This window comes from Cervus canadensis, chromosome 30 (genome assembly GCF_019320065.1).
Source record: "Cervus canadensis isolate Bull #8, Minnesota chromosome 30, ASM1932006v1, whole genome shotgun sequence".
In the NCBI taxonomy this organism is placed as follows: Eukaryota; Metazoa; Chordata; class Mammalia; order Artiodactyla; family Cervidae; genus Cervus; species Cervus canadensis.
In genome coordinates, this window is record NC_057415.1 from 7,502,377 (window position 1) to 7,521,929 (window position 19,553).

Genomic DNA, 19,553 nt, shown 5'->3' on the forward strand with positions numbered 1-19,553 from the left:
CCACCAGCTTCTCCGCATCCAAGCCTGTGTAGGTTACACTGCCTCTGTAGATTATCTGTTAACTACTGAGAGGTCCTTCTCTGCTACGTGTGACCAGAAACACTGCCCTCGGGCGTGTCAGAAAAGCTGGCCTTCATAGAAGCATCGAGGGGTCCTGGTGCTAGTCCTGGCGGTTGTCAGGGGGGTGGTGGTACTTGTGACCAGGAACACTGACGTCCCTGTCTCTGATCCCACGCCCTCCCTCTCTCAGATCTATGAAGTCCTGAGCGTGATCCGGGATATTGGAGCGATTGCCCAGGTCCACGCGGAAAACGGCGACATCATCGCAGAGGTGCGTGCTTCCGCGTTGTCACCGCCACGGGACCCCCTGGGCGAGACGTGGGCTCGAGGGAGTGGAGGGGCTGCCGTAGCTCACCTCCGGGGGGGACTGTGGCAACAGTCTTAGGGCAGCATGAAGATCGGAGACACACGCGCCCCTTGATGTGTTCTCAGGACGAACAGCCTTTCCATAGAGAAGTCCTTTCTCTCAGCGCTGTGATGTGGCTGCCTGCGGTGAGGCGGATGTGGACACCCGCATATAGATATGTCACACTGAAGCCCAGGACTGGGATGTGTTGGCTTTTAGCATCCTAGGGGATAGCTGTACTGTTGGGGAGGCTGTAACTGATCTGTCATAACTTAGGCAGCACCGGGGACGGGGTACCAAGCCCTCTTTTGTGGGGTCTTGGGATGAGGGTCAAAAGTGCCACTTTAATTTAATTTTTGGTCATGCTGCATGGCATGTGGGATCTTAGTTGCCCGATCAGGGGTCAAACCCGTACCCCCTGAATTGGAAGTGGGGAGTCGTAACCACTGAACCAGAAGGAAAGTCCCAGCAGTTCCATTTTGATGTCTCATCGGAGTGACTTTTACCCAGCTCTTGGCAATCAGGCTCATGTGGGATCCGGTTCCCCCCGACAGCCTTGTTATTGTTCAGTTCGTGTCCAGCTCTTTGTGACCCCGTGGACTGCAGCATGCCAGGCTTCCCTGTCCTTCACCATCTCTCAGAGTTTGCTGTCCATTGAGTTGGTGATGACGTGCAACCATCTCATCCTCTGTCATCCTCTTCTCCTGCCTTCAATCTTTCCCAGCATCAGGGTCTTTTTTAATGAAGTCGACTCTTCATATCAGGTGGCCAGAGTATTGGAGCTTCAGCCTCAGCATCAGTCCTTCCAATGAATATTCAGAGTTGATTTCCTTTCGGATGGACAGGGTTGACAGCCTGGTTTTCTTTAAACATTGCAGGAGCAGCAGAGGATCCTGGATCTGGGCATCACGGGCCCTGAGGGACATGTACTGAGCCGGCCTGAGGAGGTGAGTGCCTGCTGAATGGAGGGGATGAATCCGTGTTCTGGGGCGGGCGCCGCCAGAGCCACAAAGCACCCACTTCCTGCCTGTTGAGAATGTTGGTTTTTTTCCCTCGGATGCTGATTCTGGTCCCTGGAGAAGTCACAGTCGGCCACTGAGAAGTGTCTACACAGGCAAAGTGGAGTATTAGAATGTGCTGTGGGGTAAAGCAGTGTGGCTTGTTTAACCTAAAGACTCCTTTTCTGGCTCTTATTCTCCAAACCCTTCCTTGGGTAGACAAACACAAACAGCATTTGTTAGCATCCAGCAATAGGGGTTTTGTGGTTCATAACCCAGGGCCTCCAACATCCTGCCATAAAAGTTCCTGTAAGTATCTAGAAGGCAGAAGGGAGATTGTAAGTGTTTCCATGATAAGTCTACATGGAGTATAGCGCAATCAGCAGAGTGTGGTAGACCGAATCTTTCACAGTCGAGGGAGGAGAGTGCAGAGCAGGGTTCTTGCTGGCCCAGAGTTGAGAGTCACTGCTTTGGATGGTGAAGCTTGTGAGTGAGAAGGAGGGCTCACATCTTACGTGACAGAAGAGTCTGTTTTTCTAAATGAGAATCTGTGGCCTCAATATTTTTTAGGAGCTAGCTCTTTGAGGAAAGCCTCAAGGTCAGGCTTTGGGGTTCCTGGTGGCTCTGAGCAAAGAGGTTGCTGGGGAGTCTGATGGAAGTGAAGAGACTCTGTCCTGGAAAAAGGGACAGGCAGAGAAGGCAGATAAAATTGCCATGTGGATGACGACTTAAAATTAGGATTTTTCCTCCCAGAAACAGGTGGTGGAAGATGCTGGGTCAGAGGGGTATGGATGGGACCAGGGCCCCCAAGTCACAGCATCCCCACTGAGTCTGGGGAGCCCCTCCCTAACCCACTTGGGTTAGGACCTGTGGGTGCAGGGGCTCTGCTCTGCCTAGAAGAAAATGGGTTCTGAGCATGTGGCGTTGAAGGTGCCATCAACAGGCTGCCTGGGGTGAGGAGAAGTGCCTCGTCTCATCAGGCTTTTCTCCAGGCTTTGTGGGGAGAGATGAGGCTGAAAAAGGAGAAAGAATATAGGAAAGAGGCAGAAAAAAGCAAAAGCGGAAATCACTTGGAATGTTTGCACACACTGAGGGCTTAATTTCCTTGTTCTGCTCTTCTTACCACATATGTGCACACGTACACACATACAGAGATATATACACACATACACAGAGCATCACAGACACACAGACATATGCACAGAGACTCATAGAGTCACAGACACAGTTACATCCATATACATACACAGACACACAGACATATACACATACAGTCACAGAAACAAGAGTCGCAGACACAGAGATACAAATGTTACAGATACCCACACATAGACACACACACAGAGTCACAGACACACATAATTGCACACATGTGCATACATAGACACAGGCACACCAGGGCACCTTCACTACCATCTGAGACTCGGGACATTTCCTTCAGATGAAAGGATAGCTGTGTCCAGGGGACCCGTTCCATTCTGCTTGCCTGTGTGTGGTGCTGCCTGGAGGCAAAACCTTTGTCACCTGGGTCTCTTGTGTAAAGAAATCACAGGGGTGTGAAGTTCAGCATCAGAGAGCTAGCAAGTGCAGTTCCTGCCTGCCCCCCTGACCACCCTCAGTGTACACACAGATACACAGCCGGGAGCCCAAGCTCCATGGGAAGCCACTGGCCTGTGTGAGCAGGCGATGACACCTGGGGCTGGGCTCCATTAGAATGTTTACTCTTCACCTTTATCCAGGAGCCTGGCTGGGAGCCCCTCCCCTCCAGTCCCAACCGTCCAGGAGAGAAGGGGAAGAGGATGTTGTCTTCCGAGAGTAAACGTCTCTCCTCCTGTGGCCCAGGGCTCCTAGTGAGAGCCGCCTGCTGGTTTCCATTTCAGAGCCTTCCTGGGGGCTTGCTTCCCGTCTTGCTTTCCCACCATCTGCAATGCCTCCCCAGGTCCCAGCACACCCCCATCAGAAAGCGAGTCCTCCCTGGGTTTACTGAACAGGCCACAGCTTTCAGAGAAGAGGGGGCCTGGTTGCCATTATGACCACAAACGTCACCTGTTTTTCCACCCTGAGGCATGGGATATTTCTTTTGCAGCCGCTGCTGTGTTGGGACCCCTAGAATCCTCCTTTGGGAGCTGGCAGCCCCAGCAGCATTCCAATATGGGGAGGTCCTGGCTCCTTGAGGGGGGGTCCTGTGGTCCCACAAGAGGCTGCTTTTGGGACTGTCTGCTTTCCAGGGGCACCTGCTGCTGAGCTGATTCAGAGGCACTGACTCGAGGCCAGGCACAGTCTGCGGTGCTTCTGCGCAGATGCATCCTTAGGACAGCCATGTGAGCCGCCAGGCGCCAGCTGGCACCTTCTCCTTTGGCTCCCGGGGATGGCTTTTCAGTTCAGTGGTAGGGATCTGTTAACAACAGTGTGTTATATTCTATGTAGGGCCTCCCAGGTGACTCAGATGGTAACAGAGGCCCAGGTTTGATTGCTGGGCCTGCAATTCAGGAGACACAGTTTCGATCACTGGGTCAGGAAGATCCTTTGGAGAAGGGGAATGGCTACTCTCTCCAGTATTCTTGCCTGGAGAATTCTATGGACAGAAGAGCCTGGCGGGCTGTATAGTCCATGGGGTCATAAAGAGTTGGACACGACTGAGCGACTAACACTTTTATTTTTCACATGCTGTATATAAGCAATAAAGAGAATAAAACACGGCGGCATATTGAGGGAACTGAGCTTTAGTATGAAGTTAGAGAGATGCTGCCAGTGCAAAAAACACAGTTAATAACATAATTCCTTCCTGGTTTCATGATCCATTGACAGCGTCCTCATGGTTAACTTGAACTTGACTTGAACCACGCAAAACATGCTCTTCTTTCTGCTGCTCTTTCCAACTCACCGAGTGAGATGGCTGGTAGGATTTCCCCCAGTTTTCAGCAGAGAAGATTGAAAGGGAGACAAATAGGGATGCAGAAATCTATTAATAGAAACCTCCTGTCCATCAATTGTACCCAAGAGCTTATTTTGATGGAGGCACTGCTCAGCCTGTAGGGGGTGTCGAGATGGATGAGAAAGTGGTCCTTTGTGAAGGGAATTTTGGATGAGCTGGGGGGTGGGGGGTGGAGAAAGGGGGAGATGCAGAGTAAGTAGATGGGGCGACATGTGATGGGGTTCTGAGCCAGTAAGAGATGTAAGACTGGTGTCGGGGGAGTTCCCTGTTGGCCTCGTGGTTAGAATTCTGGGCTTTCACTGCCGTGGCCCAGGTTCAGTCACTGGTTGGGGAACTGATATCCTTCAAGCCACGCTGTGTGGCCAAAAGTAAAAACAAAACAAAGCGTGCATGTATGCGCGCGCACACACACACACACACACAGCCTGTTGTCTGGGTGGAGAGTGGGGACCCAGAGGTGAAGGTGACAGAATTTTTGATGGAGAAGGAAAACTCCTAGCTGGCATGGGATGACCGGGATATGGTCATAACTTGGGGTGGCTCATCTTTAAAAGCAGAAAGCATGGCTCAGGTGACCACTTAAATCCCTGGCAGCTCTATAAAGAAACAAAGACAAAGTTTTATTTTTAAACATAACACTGTTGTCATAATACTGAAGCCAGATTTCAGTGTGCCTGAGACAATGTATGTTTTCTAGCAGAGGCATACATGTGTACTGGGCTTCCCTTGTAGCTCAGTTGGTAAAAAATCTGCCTGCAATGCAGGAGAGCCAGGTTTTATCCCTGGGTCAGGAAGATCCCCTGGAGAAGGAAATGGCAACCCACTCCAGTATTCTTGCCTGAAGAATCCCATGGACAGAGGAGCCTGGTGGGTACAGTCCATGGGGTCACAATATGTACCTGCAGAAGGGTATGCATGAATCCTTCCATGGTTCTGGGTGAAACTTGGAGAGGTGGGGTTTACATGACCTTTTCTCTCCACGACATGACCTTACTGCCCAGCTGGGGAAGGGGAGGGGTCAGAACTCAGTAGATGAGCCAATCCAGACAGGGCTTTGGGACCCAGATTCTCCCACCAAACCAGTCTTAACAGAAACCACTCCTTTTGGGGAGCGGCCCCCTGGAACTGGTACTTCTGCTCCATTTATTCCCTGATGAGCCTGACTGTGAGTTCTGGTTCACCCCAGGCAGTCCTGGTCCACACCCATTGCCCCAGGCAGTTATGAATGGTGCCTCTGTTTGCTTTCAGAAGAGTCTTATAAGATAGGGACCATGAATTCAGGCAGTCACCTGCACCCCTGGAAAGCATGCGGATTCTAGTGGAGTCCTGTTTGCACATCCCCTGTGTACTTTTTGAGGTGACCGCAGAGATGCAAGACGTCCCTCCTTCATGCTGCCCGGCCCGAGGCCCTTCTGTTGTAACTGGAGCCACGGAGAGGGGAGGGTGATCATTCAGCTATGCCAGGAATTAAAAACACTTGGATGTTTAATGAGCTTTTTCAAGGGCTGTTTGGTTTGCCTGTGGGTCTCTAGACATCTCTCTTCACATAGTTGAAGCCCAAGAGACCAAGTATGAAGGATGCTGTCCTCTTATATTAAATTAGATCACCCGTTAGCGCAGTTTACAGAACTTCAGTTCTTGGCTGAGCTCCCATAGAGATTGGTTAGCTAAGATGATTCAGTCTGGAGCTGGTCACGTCTTATGAAAAGTGGCAGCTCTTTATGGAACCAGCCTAGCTTTAACCATTAACCTGAAATGAAGTCACTTACTTGCTCAGTGAACATTTTTGAGCACCTGCTGGGTACCAGGAGCTACCCTGGGAACTGCCTAGAGGAATCAAAAAATTCAAGGAAGACCCAGCCCCTCGCCTGGAAGAGTTAGTGGAAGTCAGCCTTTTGCCAGAATTTGGGAGGGAGCAAGAAGCTTTCTGAGGTCCTCTGTCTCATTATTGCATTTGTTCCTTCAGCTGCCCACTGATTCCTCGGTACTGCTGATTCCTCTGTACGATACAATGACCTAAGAACTCGTCTTACCTGTTCAGGTGTTAGCGGTAATCCCTTGGGGTCTTTGGAATATCATTCACTTTCAGTGAACAAGTGGAAGTGAAAGTCACTCAGTCATGTCCAACTCTTTGTGATCCCATGAACTGTAGCCTGCAAGGCTTTTCTGTCTATGGAATTCTCCAGGCCAGAATATTGGAGTGGGTATCCTATCCCTTGTCCAGGGGATCTTCCCAACTCGGGGATCAAACCCAGGTCTCCCGCATTGCAGGCGGATTCTTTATTGTTTGAGCCACCAGGGAAGCCCCATCCCTTGGGGTCTTTGGACCATCATTCACTGAAGCATCAGGTTTAAAGAATCAGGTTATTGGTTAGAGCAGCCCTCCCATCTCGTGTGGAAGGGAGTACCAGTCTATGGCTGGTGATGATGGGTTTGCCCATACAGAGGGGCCTTTGGTTTACACAGATCTGCCTGCCCCTGTTCCCAGAGCACTGTGAGATTGCATTGTTCTTTGGGTGAGGCTGACTTCATTTTTGAGCATGGGACTGAAGCCCAGCACAAAAATTCCATCAGTGGATATCTTGACTGGAGAGACCACACGCTTGGAGTGAATGCACCAAACTGGGAGCCATTGGTTTCCAGGCATGGTGGCTCTCAAACATTAGCAAGCATAAAAATCACCTAGAGTTGGTAAGACCCACCCTTCTGGATCCCACCCCCAGAGCTACTGACCCTTTGGATATGGTGGAAGGGCCTGAGGCTCATGAGAAAATGCATTCCTTTACAGACTCCAGGTGGCTGCTTATCACACCTAGAACCATCCACAAGGGTCAGCTGGGCAAGTCACTACCCTTGCCCTCTGTGCCGCTGGTGGGTAGAGCCCTGGGCACACATTGGTTTCTGGTTCACTGTAGCCCCTCCCTGTGGGTGGAGGGCAGCCATGAGCTCAGGGAACTCACAGAACAGTGGACACAGTTCTCACACTGGGATGCTCTTCTGCAGGTCGAGGCTGAAGCCGTGAACCGTTCCATCACCATCGCCAACCAGACCAACTGCCCCCTGTACATCACCAAGGTGATGAGCAAGAGCGCAGCGGAAGTCATCGCCCAGGCCCGGAAAAAGGGTAAGTGTTGCCCGCGGTCTCACTGTGCAAGCGCAGGTTCTGGAGGGGTCGTAGGTGGGGGCAAGGGCTGCTTTTCCAGCTCCTGCTGCCAAGTGGGTCGCAGCGCTCTCATCACTTTGCAGCATTAACCTAATTACATCTGGGTGCGGCGGGCAGCTCCTGTTTCTCGCTCTGTTCCGGGGCTGCAACCGTGTTGGTATCTATTTAAAGCTATGCACAGCGCAGGGTGGGTGGGCCACACGCTTTGCCTCCTGCTCGCACTTCTGTAGAAGAGTTGGATTTAATTTGATGCAGTCTAAATAAACCAGGCACATACACAGATGACGTCAGCTCCCATCTGCCGCAGAATCCTGGGGAACCTTCCATTGCAAAGTGCGCTTCCGCTCTGTGGCTGGGAGTGATTTCCGCTGGCCTGTGTAAGAGAGGCTTGTGGGGGCGTGGCTCTGCCCCGCCCCCCGGCTCCCCTCCCCACACCCCACCATCATATCCTGTTCTGGTGCCCCAGTGGCGCCCTGTAGATGGTGGTGATATATTCTGGGCTGAGGCTGGCTCTTATTTCCAGCGGGAAGGTTCTTGGAAACTAATCTACTAAGTACCGTTCCAGGGGATGTGCCCTGATCACCTTATCCATTATGAATGCAACACAGCCCTAGTGTAGCTACCTTGACTATGAGTTCGGGTAATCACACCACCATGGTCTCTGCTTGGGAGTGTAGCTCAGTATACAGAAAGGGAGACTGATGCTGTTTAGTGGACTTGAGGTGGATCTTGGCTGGATCTGGACAAGAGTATCATAGAAGGATCTTCCCTCCCTCTCTCCTTTCTTCCTTCTCTCCCTCCATTATATTTCCCAACCCTATTGTCTCTGCATTTCTCCATCTCTGTCTCCATTTCTCTCTCTCTCTTGACTTCTGGCTCTCTTCTGGTCTCTGCATTACTTTCTTGGTCTCTCTGTCTCTCTGTCTCATTCTTTTTTGACTTTGTTATCTCTCTTCATGTATCTTTTTTTTCTCCATTAGCAAGGGAGCCCTCTGACCTCTCTGCTTTGTTCTCTGGTTCTCAGTGGGATGTGATCCACATGGATCAGGAGGATTTTTTTTTTTTTTCACTGGTGGGTGAGTTGGTGCAAGACTTAGAACAGATTGCTCAATGACCACTGAGTCAGCTTGTCCCAGGAGCTGATGGCTTCTAGATGGCCCTAGCAATGAATTCCTGGCCCCTGTCCTCTGGAGCGCCCTTGGGGTCTCAGTCCTCAGACTCTGCTTGAAATGGTTGCTGCATTTACCAGTGTTTCAGAAACCTGCCCTCTCCTGGCAGCAAGAAGGAACTGCCTTTTTGCAATGGAACATTCTCTGGTGGCTGAGTTGGTAAAGTATCTGCCTGCAATGCAGGAGACCACCTGCAATACAGGAGACCCTGTTTTGATCCTTGGGTGGGGAAGATTTCCTGGAGAAGGAACTAGCGACCCACTCCAGTATTCTTTCCTAGGAAATCCCATGGACAGAAGAGCCTGGTGGGCTACAGTCCCTGGGTTTACAGAGTCGGACATGACTTAGTGACTAAACTATCACCACCCCTGTTCACTTACTTAGAATTGGCTTTGAATTATGTTTCTAGGAGATGTGGATGATTACTGCTGGTGACCCTCCCTCATTGGGGCCCTTTATCACCCAGGCACACATCTGCAATGTGGGATTCAGCCTCAGCACCCAGCGCTAATCACAGTATTGCTGCTTCCATGTAGAAGGGAGACAGCTGGCACTGTGTCTGAAAATGGGAAGCTGGGCACAGCTTGTTAGTAACCATACCCTGCCCAGATGAAAATAAGAAACAGAAAGTTAAGCAAACATTTTAATATAGTTTCAATATAGTTAAGCATTCAGTTTATCAGAATTTGAACACTGCAGCCATGCTTTCCAATTCCAGCTCGCACTTGTCAGAATTGCAAGATGGAAGTGTCTCAGTCTGGGGCAGGTGGCCCTGGTCCTGCTCTGGGGCTGGTGGCCCTGGTCCTGCTCTGGGGGCTGCAGAGCTCTGGGCTCGGGGCCTGCCCTGCTTGCTAGCAGTGCTGCGGCTCCTCCTTTCTGTGTCTCAGCTCTTCCATTTGAAGCTGGAGTGTGTTATTAGAGTCCAGGTCCCCTCTGATACTCTGTGATTCAGCGCCCCAGGATGTCCCCGTGTTTTCCTTATGATCTGGAACCTGCTTGTGTGTTGGGGTCTAAGCACCAAGAAGGGACTTCAGTCTCTTCATTCAGAACCTTCAGGGTGAGTCCAACTGTGCTTGCTTGTGGTTCCCAGGGTGGTTCTTGCATTCATCAGCTCTCGCCCCGTAGACCTTGAAATCCTTTGATTTAGATGAACTTGAGCCACCAGAAAAGAATGTCTGGTGCATCCTGGTGTTAATTAGCAAGAAGGAGAAATCGTAGCCTGCTTGTAGGCTCTTTCCATCTTCTGGGAACTTCATAATTCCTTTGGGAGGCTCTGGGGCAGGAATTTCTATACTTGCTTTACTTTGCAGCTGAGTAAACTGGAGCTCAGAGCTGCTGAAATGTGGAATTGGGCTTTGATCATCTGCATCTGACCTCACGCCATGAAGGTCCCCACTAATGTCTGACTCACCTTCCTGTTTTGAGATTGTTTTAATATGGGAGATGCTGTGGCTATCTCCTTGGTATCTGTTGGTGTTTAGTTCCTTAACAAACTGGGTTGAAACTGGACTCTGACACTTGGCAAAGTCATGGAGAATGTGGAAGCCAGGATTCCCCAGTGACCAAGAAGAAAATTAATATAAAGCCGCATTTGAACGTTAGTGCTCTGGGATCAGCATCCTGTCCTGAGACAACTCCCAGCTCCACTAGGCATTAGCTTGTGATGCTGGGCAGATAACTTACCATCCTTTGGTCCCTTTTTCCGATCTAAATGGGGAGGATGGTAACAGTGATAATCTCCTAAGGCAAGGGTGACGCCTAAATGAGATACTGCCCACAAGGACTTTATGATAACTGTACCTGATACTGTGACGATTGAAGAGTGAGCATGTGTTAGTCACTCAGTCGTGTTTGACTCTTTGCAACCCCGTGGACTGTAGCCCGCCAGGCTCCTCTGTCCTTGGGATTCTCCAGGCAAGAATACTGGAGTGGGTTGCCATGCCCTCCTTCAGGGAATCTTCCCGACCCAGGGATTGATGCTAGGTCTCCTGCATTGCAAGTGGGTTCTTTACCATCTGAGCCACCAGGGAAGCCCAAGATGGAGCCTGAGTGAGGCCTGTTTTCAGGGGCTTTTAACCGGCCACAGCGTCATGCGGGCTTCCCACAGAGCCAGTGTCGCCACTGTTGTCTCCTCCATCCTGTCATTCAGCAGGACAGCCTCCCATCAACCCCAGTCTGCAAACAAGGAAGTGAAGGAAGACACAGCCAGCACCAGAATACCTTGGGCAGTTTTCACCCTTCCGAAGAGCTTAGACCCTGGTCAGTTTCAAAGGCCGATGTCACAGAAGGACACCGAAATGTGAAAATGGACTATCTTGCCCCAGATCATCCAGCCTGTAGGAAATAGAACCCTTAGATCTAGACTCTGGGCTGGTTCTCTTTTCATGAAGAATCCATTGTAGGGGTTTCTCTCACATGGGCTCCCTCCGACTGCATTTTATCCACGTGTGGGCTTGAACATGGTGTCGATGCCTTCTGTGTGTGAGTGGTGGCACGTGGGCCGTGCCCAGTGACCTCATCTGAGCCACATCCCTCCCCCAGCCCCAAACCCAGATGCAGAAATGTTCACAACCCAAACTTGAGACAAGACTTCCTGTGCCCTGAGGTTCAGTAGGAATGGCGGGGGTGTAATGAGAAGCACATGGTCAGGGGCTCTGCGAGGACCATCCCAACTTGGGGACAAATCCTTTGTGTTAAGTTAATGCACAGCCTAGTAATCTTGGTTGGGCTGTGAATGAATCTCACCATTCATTTGGTTGGGCTGTGAATGAATCTCACCAAAATTTGTGTTAGGCAGGGCTCTGGAGAAACAGAATCTCTCCCCTTCCCCCACCCCCCTCTCTCTCACACACACACACAGATTTTAAAGAATTGGTTCATGCATTGTGGGCACTGGCAAGCAAGTCTGCAGGTAGGCTGCTTGGTTGGAGATTCAGGAAAGCATTGATGTTGCAATGGGAAGTCGTCTGGAGGCAGAATTCCTCCCCCATCAACCCCCTCATCTCAATAGCAGATGCTTGCAAATTGGGAATTCAATTCAGCCACTTGTAGGGTGAGACCCTGGGTTCAGTTTTCGGTCGGTTTGGCTTTGAGGCTGCTGGATATGAGGATCTCTTTTGGGGTAGATATAGAAACTTTTGGTTCATTTATGGGACCCTTGAGCTGGGAATTTTTTTTTTTTTCTTTATGAGCTGGGAATGTGAATCCCTGAGTCATCCTTGTCTTTCCTCACTTTGTCCAGTGTAATTAAGAACAACCAGCTAATACTGTCATACTCAGGTTGACAAAAACGTTCTAAGGTATCAAATATACAGTCACCCAGAACTTTGCCTCTTGTAAGCACTTGATGTGGTATTTTGTGCATTTCTTTTGCCTCATCATCCTGTGCATTGCCAGCGCTGTCTTATAAGTACTGAAGTGGGGTCATTAGTACCTTAAATCAGGTTAGAGAACCAATTCCAGAAACCCCAGAACCCATCCAGAAAACTTTTAAGATTCTGTTCCTTTAGAATTACTCTCGGTACCAGAATCTGACAGGGTTATCCGTGCACAGGGCCTGGGGTTCTGGCCTGGGGTCTCTGAGAGGAGAGAGAGAGTGGTGTGTGTGTATGTTTCAGCTCAGTCCAGTCACATAGTCGTGTCCGACTCTTTGCGACCCCATGGACTGGAGCATGCCAGGCTTCCCTGTCCATCACCAACACCTGGAGCTTGTATATGTTTGCGTAGGGTTTTTTTTTTTGGTATTTTGGGTTTTTTTTTTTTTTTTGGTTTGTTTTTGGCTGTGCTGCGCGGCTTGAGGGATCTTAGTTATTGGACCAGTGATGGAACCTGTGTCCCCTGCAGTGGAAGAGTGAAGCCCTAATCACTGGTGTGGGAATTCCCACCAGGGAATTCCCAGTGTTTATATAATTTTTCACTGTGCTTTTAAGGATGTGTTTTGAAATACACACACACATACGTTTTCCCATTGTTTCTCTCTGGGTTTGTCCTCCTGCTTCTTGTTCATGGGAAATGACTAACCAGCCGGGCGGGAGCTGTCAAACATCTCTGATCCCCAGCCTGCCTTTATTCTCCATGAATGCGCTCAGGCCGTTGTGAATAAACACCACCCCAGCCCTCCTGTTCCCGGCCATCCTAGGGAGCCTGCCAAAGGCTGGCCCGGGGTCATCTCCTTCAGTTTAGATTTTCCCCGGAGAAGAAAAGCATGAAGGTCTAACTTGCTGCCAAGAAAACATCAGCAGTGTATTTGGAGGCGTGTAGAAAGGCCAGTGAAGCCTAGTTTGTGGTTTATTATTATTAGTGGTAATTATTTCCGGGATGCAGTGTCTTGGTGTCTGTGGCCTGGCTGGGGTCTGGAAGTCCATCCGTGGCTGTCTCAGGTACAGTGTTCATAAAATGGGCAGAGGTGGAGGCCTCCTCTAGGGTGATGTAGCTCCTGCCCTGTCTTTGGGGGCTAAAGAGGAGAAAACCCAAAAACAGCAAGGACTTCTGAATCCCTGAACAGGGCAAAGCAGGAATGAGCTGCAGAGATGCCTTCCTCTTTCTCCAAGTCCCCCATCTTCACTTGGCCCTGGCCCAGGAGTCCTGGCTCAGCCTCGGGCTAAGGAGGCAGATCTGGTCAGCCATGGCCTTGAAACTCCGACCCAGTTCTGGGTTTTGCAGAAGCTGAAGGCCGAGTTCATTCCCTTGTGTCGAGCTGTGTGGCCTGTGCATAGACAAGATGGGCCTCAGCTCCTTCACCAGCTCCCGCATCCCCACCTGAGTTGTGTTTTGTGGAGTGAGATGAAGGCTGAGGTCAAGGGCGCTCACACTTGCAGGATGCGTTCCGGGAACCGGCCCCTCCTGGTCCTCAGGTTTCCAAAGGCAGGACTGAAGTGCAGATCAAGGAGAGGATGAACAATAGTGAGTTACGGGAAGATCAGGAAACCGCTGATGCTCGTCCAAGGATTTCCAAAGACCGGCAGCTCTCTTTTTCTCTAGGCAGTTCTGTCTCTTGATTAGTTTCAGGTCGACAAAGCCAGGAAACCTTTTTTTCTTTTTAAAATTAATTAAAAATTTTAATTTTAATTTAGTTTTAAATTAATTAAACATTTTAATTTTAAAATTAATTAAAAATTTTAATCTTAACTGAATTTTAAAAATTAATTAAAATTGTGGCATGTGGGATTTTTTTAGTTGAGGCATGCAAGTTCTTAGTTGCAGCGTGTGGGATCTAATTCCCTGACCAAGGATTGAACCCAGGCCCACTGCATTGGAAGCGCAGAGTCTTAGCCACTGGACTGCCAGGGAAGTCCTCAGAAACCTGTAAGGTTACAGATCTTCTGTTTTCCTAAGGCCTCACCCAGACCTCACCTTTATGCTCAGATAAGAGAAGGGGGTGACAGAGGAAGAGATGGTTAGATAGCATCACCAACTTGATGGACATGAATTTCAGCAAACTCTGGGAGATAGTGAAGGACAGAAGAGCCTGGCGTGCTTCAGTTCATGGGGTCGCAAAGAGTCAGACAGGACTGAGCAACTGAGCAGCAACAAGAGCCAGTGGAACCTCTAGTCCTGGGTGGGCTGGAAGGGCCACCCTCAGCTCAGCCACTTCTGCTGATGCGTGAACCAAAAACCATGGCCTGCGGGGCTGTGGGGGCCTGCTTGGCACTTGCATTTCACACACATCCCTTAGGGGCCAGGGCCTTCTCGGGATGCAGGTTTTTCTGCTCTGGGATGAGCTGAAACAGGTTGTGCACCTGCCCTGCGGCTCCCTGGATTCCATCCTGCCTGCCTGGGAAGCTCTGAGTAGGTCAGGAATGCCGGGGACCTTCCAGGTGATTCTGAGCATTGGCCCCCCTCTTCCTGGGGGCTTCCTTTAGGGTGAGGCTGTCCCCACGTTCCGGGGCCCTCCTTCCTGCCTGGGGATTGTCACTGACTTCCTCAAGTGAGCTGCCTGCCGGGCCTCTAACACTCCCCAGAGGAACAGAGTGTTCTTTGTGAGATTCCTGAGTCTGGGGTGGGGGTGGGAGGGATGGGGGCAGCTCCCAGAGCCAGCTCGCAAGGCAGCCACTGTCCCAGAGTGGGTGTTGTGCTGCGTTATCAAGAGATAAGGCCTCGGGAAAGGCCCAGCAGAGGAAAGGAGACGCATTCCAGACTGAGAAGTGTTTGGCCTTGAGGGCGCTGGGTTTGGAGAAAAGGGCCGGGTTGGCAGGACCACTGTGGGGGTGCGGGAGCCCCACAGTGGGAGGAGGTGGAAGAGGTGCATTCCTGCTGGTGGTGGGGCTGGTCTGAGGTCAAATTCCAGCTCGGATCCCTTGACTTCATAAAACATCACACCCTTCAATCAGTTCAACACAGTTATTGAGTACAGAGTCATTTTCCACAGGGTATCTCCATCAAGTAGAAAAGTAAAAAAATCTATTATTTAAAAAAATAATGTCTTGGTGTACAGTTGATTTACTGTGTTGTGTTAGTTTTAGGTGTATAGCAAAGTGATTCAGTTAAACATACACATTCATTCATTTTCAGATTCTTTTCCCATATAGGTTATTATAGAATATTGAGTAGAGTTCCGCATGGTATATAGTAGATCCTTGTTGCTTATCTATTTTTATATGTAGTAGAGTATACATGTTAATCCCAGTCTCCCAATTTATCCCTCTCCCCCCTACATGTTTCCCCTTTGGTAACCATCGACTTGTTTTTGAGATCTGTGAGTCTGTCTTGTAAATAGCTTCATTTGTGTCATTTTTAAAACATTAGATATGAGTGATATCATATGATATTTGTGTGAAAAATAAAAAAAATTTAAAACTGGGTGCTTATTGGATTATTGGAGTGGAGGCTGGGATTGAGTTTTTGGACAGTGTTAAAAGAGAGACCAGCTTTGTTGTAAGGCTGCGTAAGGAAGGCATGAGATGCTTCAGTGAGAAGTTCATTTCTATCCTTGAAGGCAGAAGGACACCTTCAGAGGTCTTTATGTAAGAGAATGGCCCATGAAGATTATGTTTTAGGAAGATCACTCTGGAAGTGCGGTGGAGAATGGATGCAGAGGCAGGGAAGGAGGTGGGGAAAGCAGAAAACAATCCGAACTCTGACTGGGAGGTTCTATTGGAGGGTGCATGCTGCATGCTAAATCGCTTCAGTTGTGTCTGACTCTCTGTGACGCTATGGACTGTAGCCCACCAGGTTCTTCTGTCCATGGGATTCTCCAGGCAGATACTGGAGTGGGTTGCCATTTCCTCCTCCAGGGGATCTTCTTGACCCAAGGATCGAACCTGCATCTTTTTTGTCTCCTGCATTGGCAGGCAGTTTCTTTACTGCTAGCGCCACCTGGGAAGCCCTCTGTTGGAGTGAGCTGGGGAGAAATGATGCAGCCCTGATTTAAGGGAAGGTATGCAGAGTAGCTTCCCTTGTAGCTTAGTCAGTAAATAATCTGCCTGCAATGCAGGAGACATGGGTTTGATTACTGGGTCAAGAAGATCCCCTAGAGAAGGAAATGGCAACCCACACCAGTATTCTTGCCTGGAGAAGCCCCTGGACAGAGGAGCCTGGCAGGCTACAGTCCATGGGGTCATAAGAGTTCGACCCGACTTAGCGACTAAACCACCACCATGCAGAGTGGAAAGGAACGGATGTGTGTAAGGCATTACAGCATTGGCTTTCGATGGTCATAAATGATTCCAACTTTCTGGCTTGGCCATGAGTGGCTAGAGAAGAGGACATGAGTTAAGCACCAGGAAATCAACATTCTTTCCTGACAGTATATTGAGTTGAGCTAGACTTCTGCAAACCTTGAAATCTCAGTAATGTAACTGTGTGAGTCCTTTACTTCTCCTTCTGACAAAGTCTGCTATGAATCTGGGGGCCCTGAGAATGGTGACTCAGGGGTCCAGGCAGATGTGGAGGGCTGTATATGTGCTCTGAAATACTTCATCCCACTGATGTCATATCTAACTTTCTGTCTCGGCCTATTAATCATAGCTGGACACTGGGTAAAGGACTGGGAGACATTGGGAGAGCAGGCCAGGGGGTGTGTTTGGTGAGCAGTGAGGTCAAGTGTGAGGTACCCTGGATCACCCCAAAATAAGAGTCTAGGTGGTGCTTGGGATTGGGTGCTTGAATGCAATCTGAGCTGGAGATTGTTAACAGATTTGGGGATCAACAGAATAGAAGGTAGAATGTTTGGGTTCTCCAAGGGAGAGTGGGTTGAGTTAGTAGAGCAGTGATCTGGGGAAGCAATCAACTTAGGCTTGGATTAACATATGAAAGTGAAATGAAAGTGTTATTCACTCAGTCATGTCCTACTACTCTGCGACCTCATGGACTGTGGCCCGCCAGACTCCTCTGTCCATGGAATTCTCCAGGCCAGAATACTGGAGTGGGTTGCCATTTCCTTCTCCAGGGGACCTTCTCAACTGAGGGATCGAAGCTGAGTCCCTTGCGTTGCAAGCAGGTTCTTTACCATCTGGGCCACAAGGGAAGCCAGGGATTAACGCATACACATCACTGTTTATGAAATAGATAATCAGCAAGGACCTCTACAGCACAGGGGACTCTACTCTGTAATGACCTTTATGGGGAAAGAATCTGAAAGAGAATGTGTGTGTATGTGCTCAGCCTCTTTAGTCGTGTCCAACTCTCTGCGACCTTTCGGACTGTAGCCCGCCGGGATCCTCTCTCCATGGGATTTTCCAGGCAAGGATACTGGAGTGGGTTGCCGTGTCCTCCTCCAGGAGATCTTTCCGACCCAGGGATCGAACCTGTGTCTCTTGGGTCTCCTTCATTGGCAGGTGGGTTTTCTGCCGCTAGCGCCATCCAAAGAATAGATACGTGTATCTGGATAACTGAATCACTTTGCCATACACCTGAAACTAACACAACATTGTAAATCAGTTATATTCCAATAAAAAATAAAAAGTAACAGAAAGAAAAGAAGAGCAGGGGTCAAAGGTGAAATCTTAAGGAGCACTTACTGTATCGGTGACTGGATGGCTGGGGTATTTGACTTCCCCAGACACCCGTTTCCTCAGCTCTGAGCCAGGCCGGCTCCTCCTCTGAAGGGGTGCTGGACCTGAGGCCTGCTGCCGGGATGCAGGGACTCCCGGCAGCGGTGGCCCGCTCGCTGCCTCTCTGTGTTGGGCTCAGCTCTGCCTTCTCTTTGTCAGGAACCGTGGTATATGGCGAGCCCATCACTGCCAGCTTGGGGACCGACGGCTCTCACTATTGGAGCAAGAACTGGGCCAAGGCTGCTGCCTTTGTCACCTCCCCGCCCCTGAGCCCCGACCCGACCACCCCAGACTTTCTGAACTCCTTGCTGTCATGGTGAGTGTCGGCGACTTGCTCCCGTCTCCTGTTCTTGGCCTTTCCTCGGACCAGGCTGACCCGGTGGGTTCCAGTATGGCTGGCCAAAGCCAGCTTGCCAGCAGAAACCTTGTCCTCCAAACTCGGATTGCTGGATGGGAGCAGGGGGTTAGCATCTTGATCCTTTCAAGGGGATCCTGGGTTAAAAACCAGGGCCATCTTGAAAGTCAACCAAAGGGGATGAATGAGGAAGCGAAAGGGTTTCACTGTGTGTAGTGTCACTCATAAGACACCTCATGAAAGAGACTCAGAGACCCAGCATTTAATGAAGCTTTAATGTCAGGCCACGTCTTCCTGGATTTCCTGACTCCTGGGGGCAGGATGACTGTTTTAAAAACCTTCAGTGGCCGGACACATGAAAAAACTATATTCAAGGATGATCTGAGGTAAAGATCAGTAAAAAGCTGGTGCTGTGTGTTCCTTGTAGTGGAGATCTTCAGGTGACCGGCAGCGCTCACTGTACCTTCAACACGGCCCAGAAGGCCGTCGGAAAGGACAACTTCACCCTGATCCCTGAGGGCACCAACGGCACGGAGGAGCGGATGTCTGTCATCTGGGACAAGGCTGTGGTAAGGGGTGGTGGTCTCACGGCGGTGGTCTCTGAGTGGTGGGGTAAGGCTGTGGTAAGGAGTGGTGGTCTCTGAGTGGTAGGGTAAGGCTGTGGTAAGGGGTGGTGGTCTCACGGCAGTGGTCTCTGAGTGGTAGGGTAAGGCTGTGGTGAGAGGCAGTGGGCTCACGGCAGTGGTCTCTGAGTGGTGGGGCAAGGCTGTGATAAGGGGCGGTGGGCTCATGATGGTGGTCTCAGCTCACAGTGGTGGTCTCTGAGCAGTAGGGTAAGTCTGTGGTAAGGGGCGGTGGGCTCATGGTGGTGGTCTCTGAGCGGTGGGTAAGGCTGTGGTAAGGAGTGGTGGTCTCACCGCAGTGGTCTCTGAGTGGTGGGCAGGGCTCGGCTTTCTCCTGCCTCCTCATCCAAGGCCTTGGGTCTCATGCGAACCTTGAAATGGCAGTTGAGAAAATTCTAGAAACCAGTATTTGTGTGATAATATTAGGTTTGGAAGTCTAAGACCACTCCCCATAGGTTATTTCTTTTTAAATACCCATATGTATTTGTCACTATTATTATATGTGAAACAGGAGAGACTGGGGGAAAAAAAAACCACGATGGTCTTTAAAATATGACTGTTGTGATCAATCAAGAGAAAGCTTCCTTCACACCCTGGTGACTTAATCTCCTGCTCTTGGAAATAGACTCAGTTTCCTTAAAATGGTCTTTTGGACTCTCTGGGTTTAACATTTATCCTCACTAAAGGCTTTTGAACGGCCTGCTTTGAACATACATTGACCTTTGAGGAATCTTTGGGGCTTTTTATTTTTAATGTCTTAAAATGTAACAACTTTAGGTTTTCTAAAACCTAAAGTTCTAAACCCTTATGGGTTTTAAAGTTCTAAAACCTTATGGAATTTTTTCAGTTATGTAAACTATGTATTTCCTTATTCCAAAAAGAATAAAGAAGTAAGTAAAACTCACTCATGACAT

At 49.7% G+C, this 19,553-nt stretch overlaps 1 protein-coding gene across 1 annotated transcript in view; it reads left to right on the top strand.

The window, feature by feature from the left end:
- Positions 1–19,553, top strand: part of DPYSL2 (dihydropyrimidinase like 2) — a 79,752-nt gene that overhangs the window by 46,585 nt on the left and 13,614 nt on the right. The window contains exons 6-10 of the mRNA XM_043452896.1: positions 251–331; positions 1,285–1,353; positions 7,343–7,463; positions 17,821–17,977; positions 18,444–18,585. Of these exons, the coding sequence (XP_043308831.1) occupies positions 251–331; positions 1,285–1,353; positions 7,343–7,463; positions 17,821–17,977; positions 18,444–18,585 (570 nt within the window). The remainder of the gene's footprint in view (positions 1–250; positions 332–1,284; positions 1,354–7,342; positions 7,464–17,820; positions 17,978–18,443; positions 18,586–19,553) is intronic.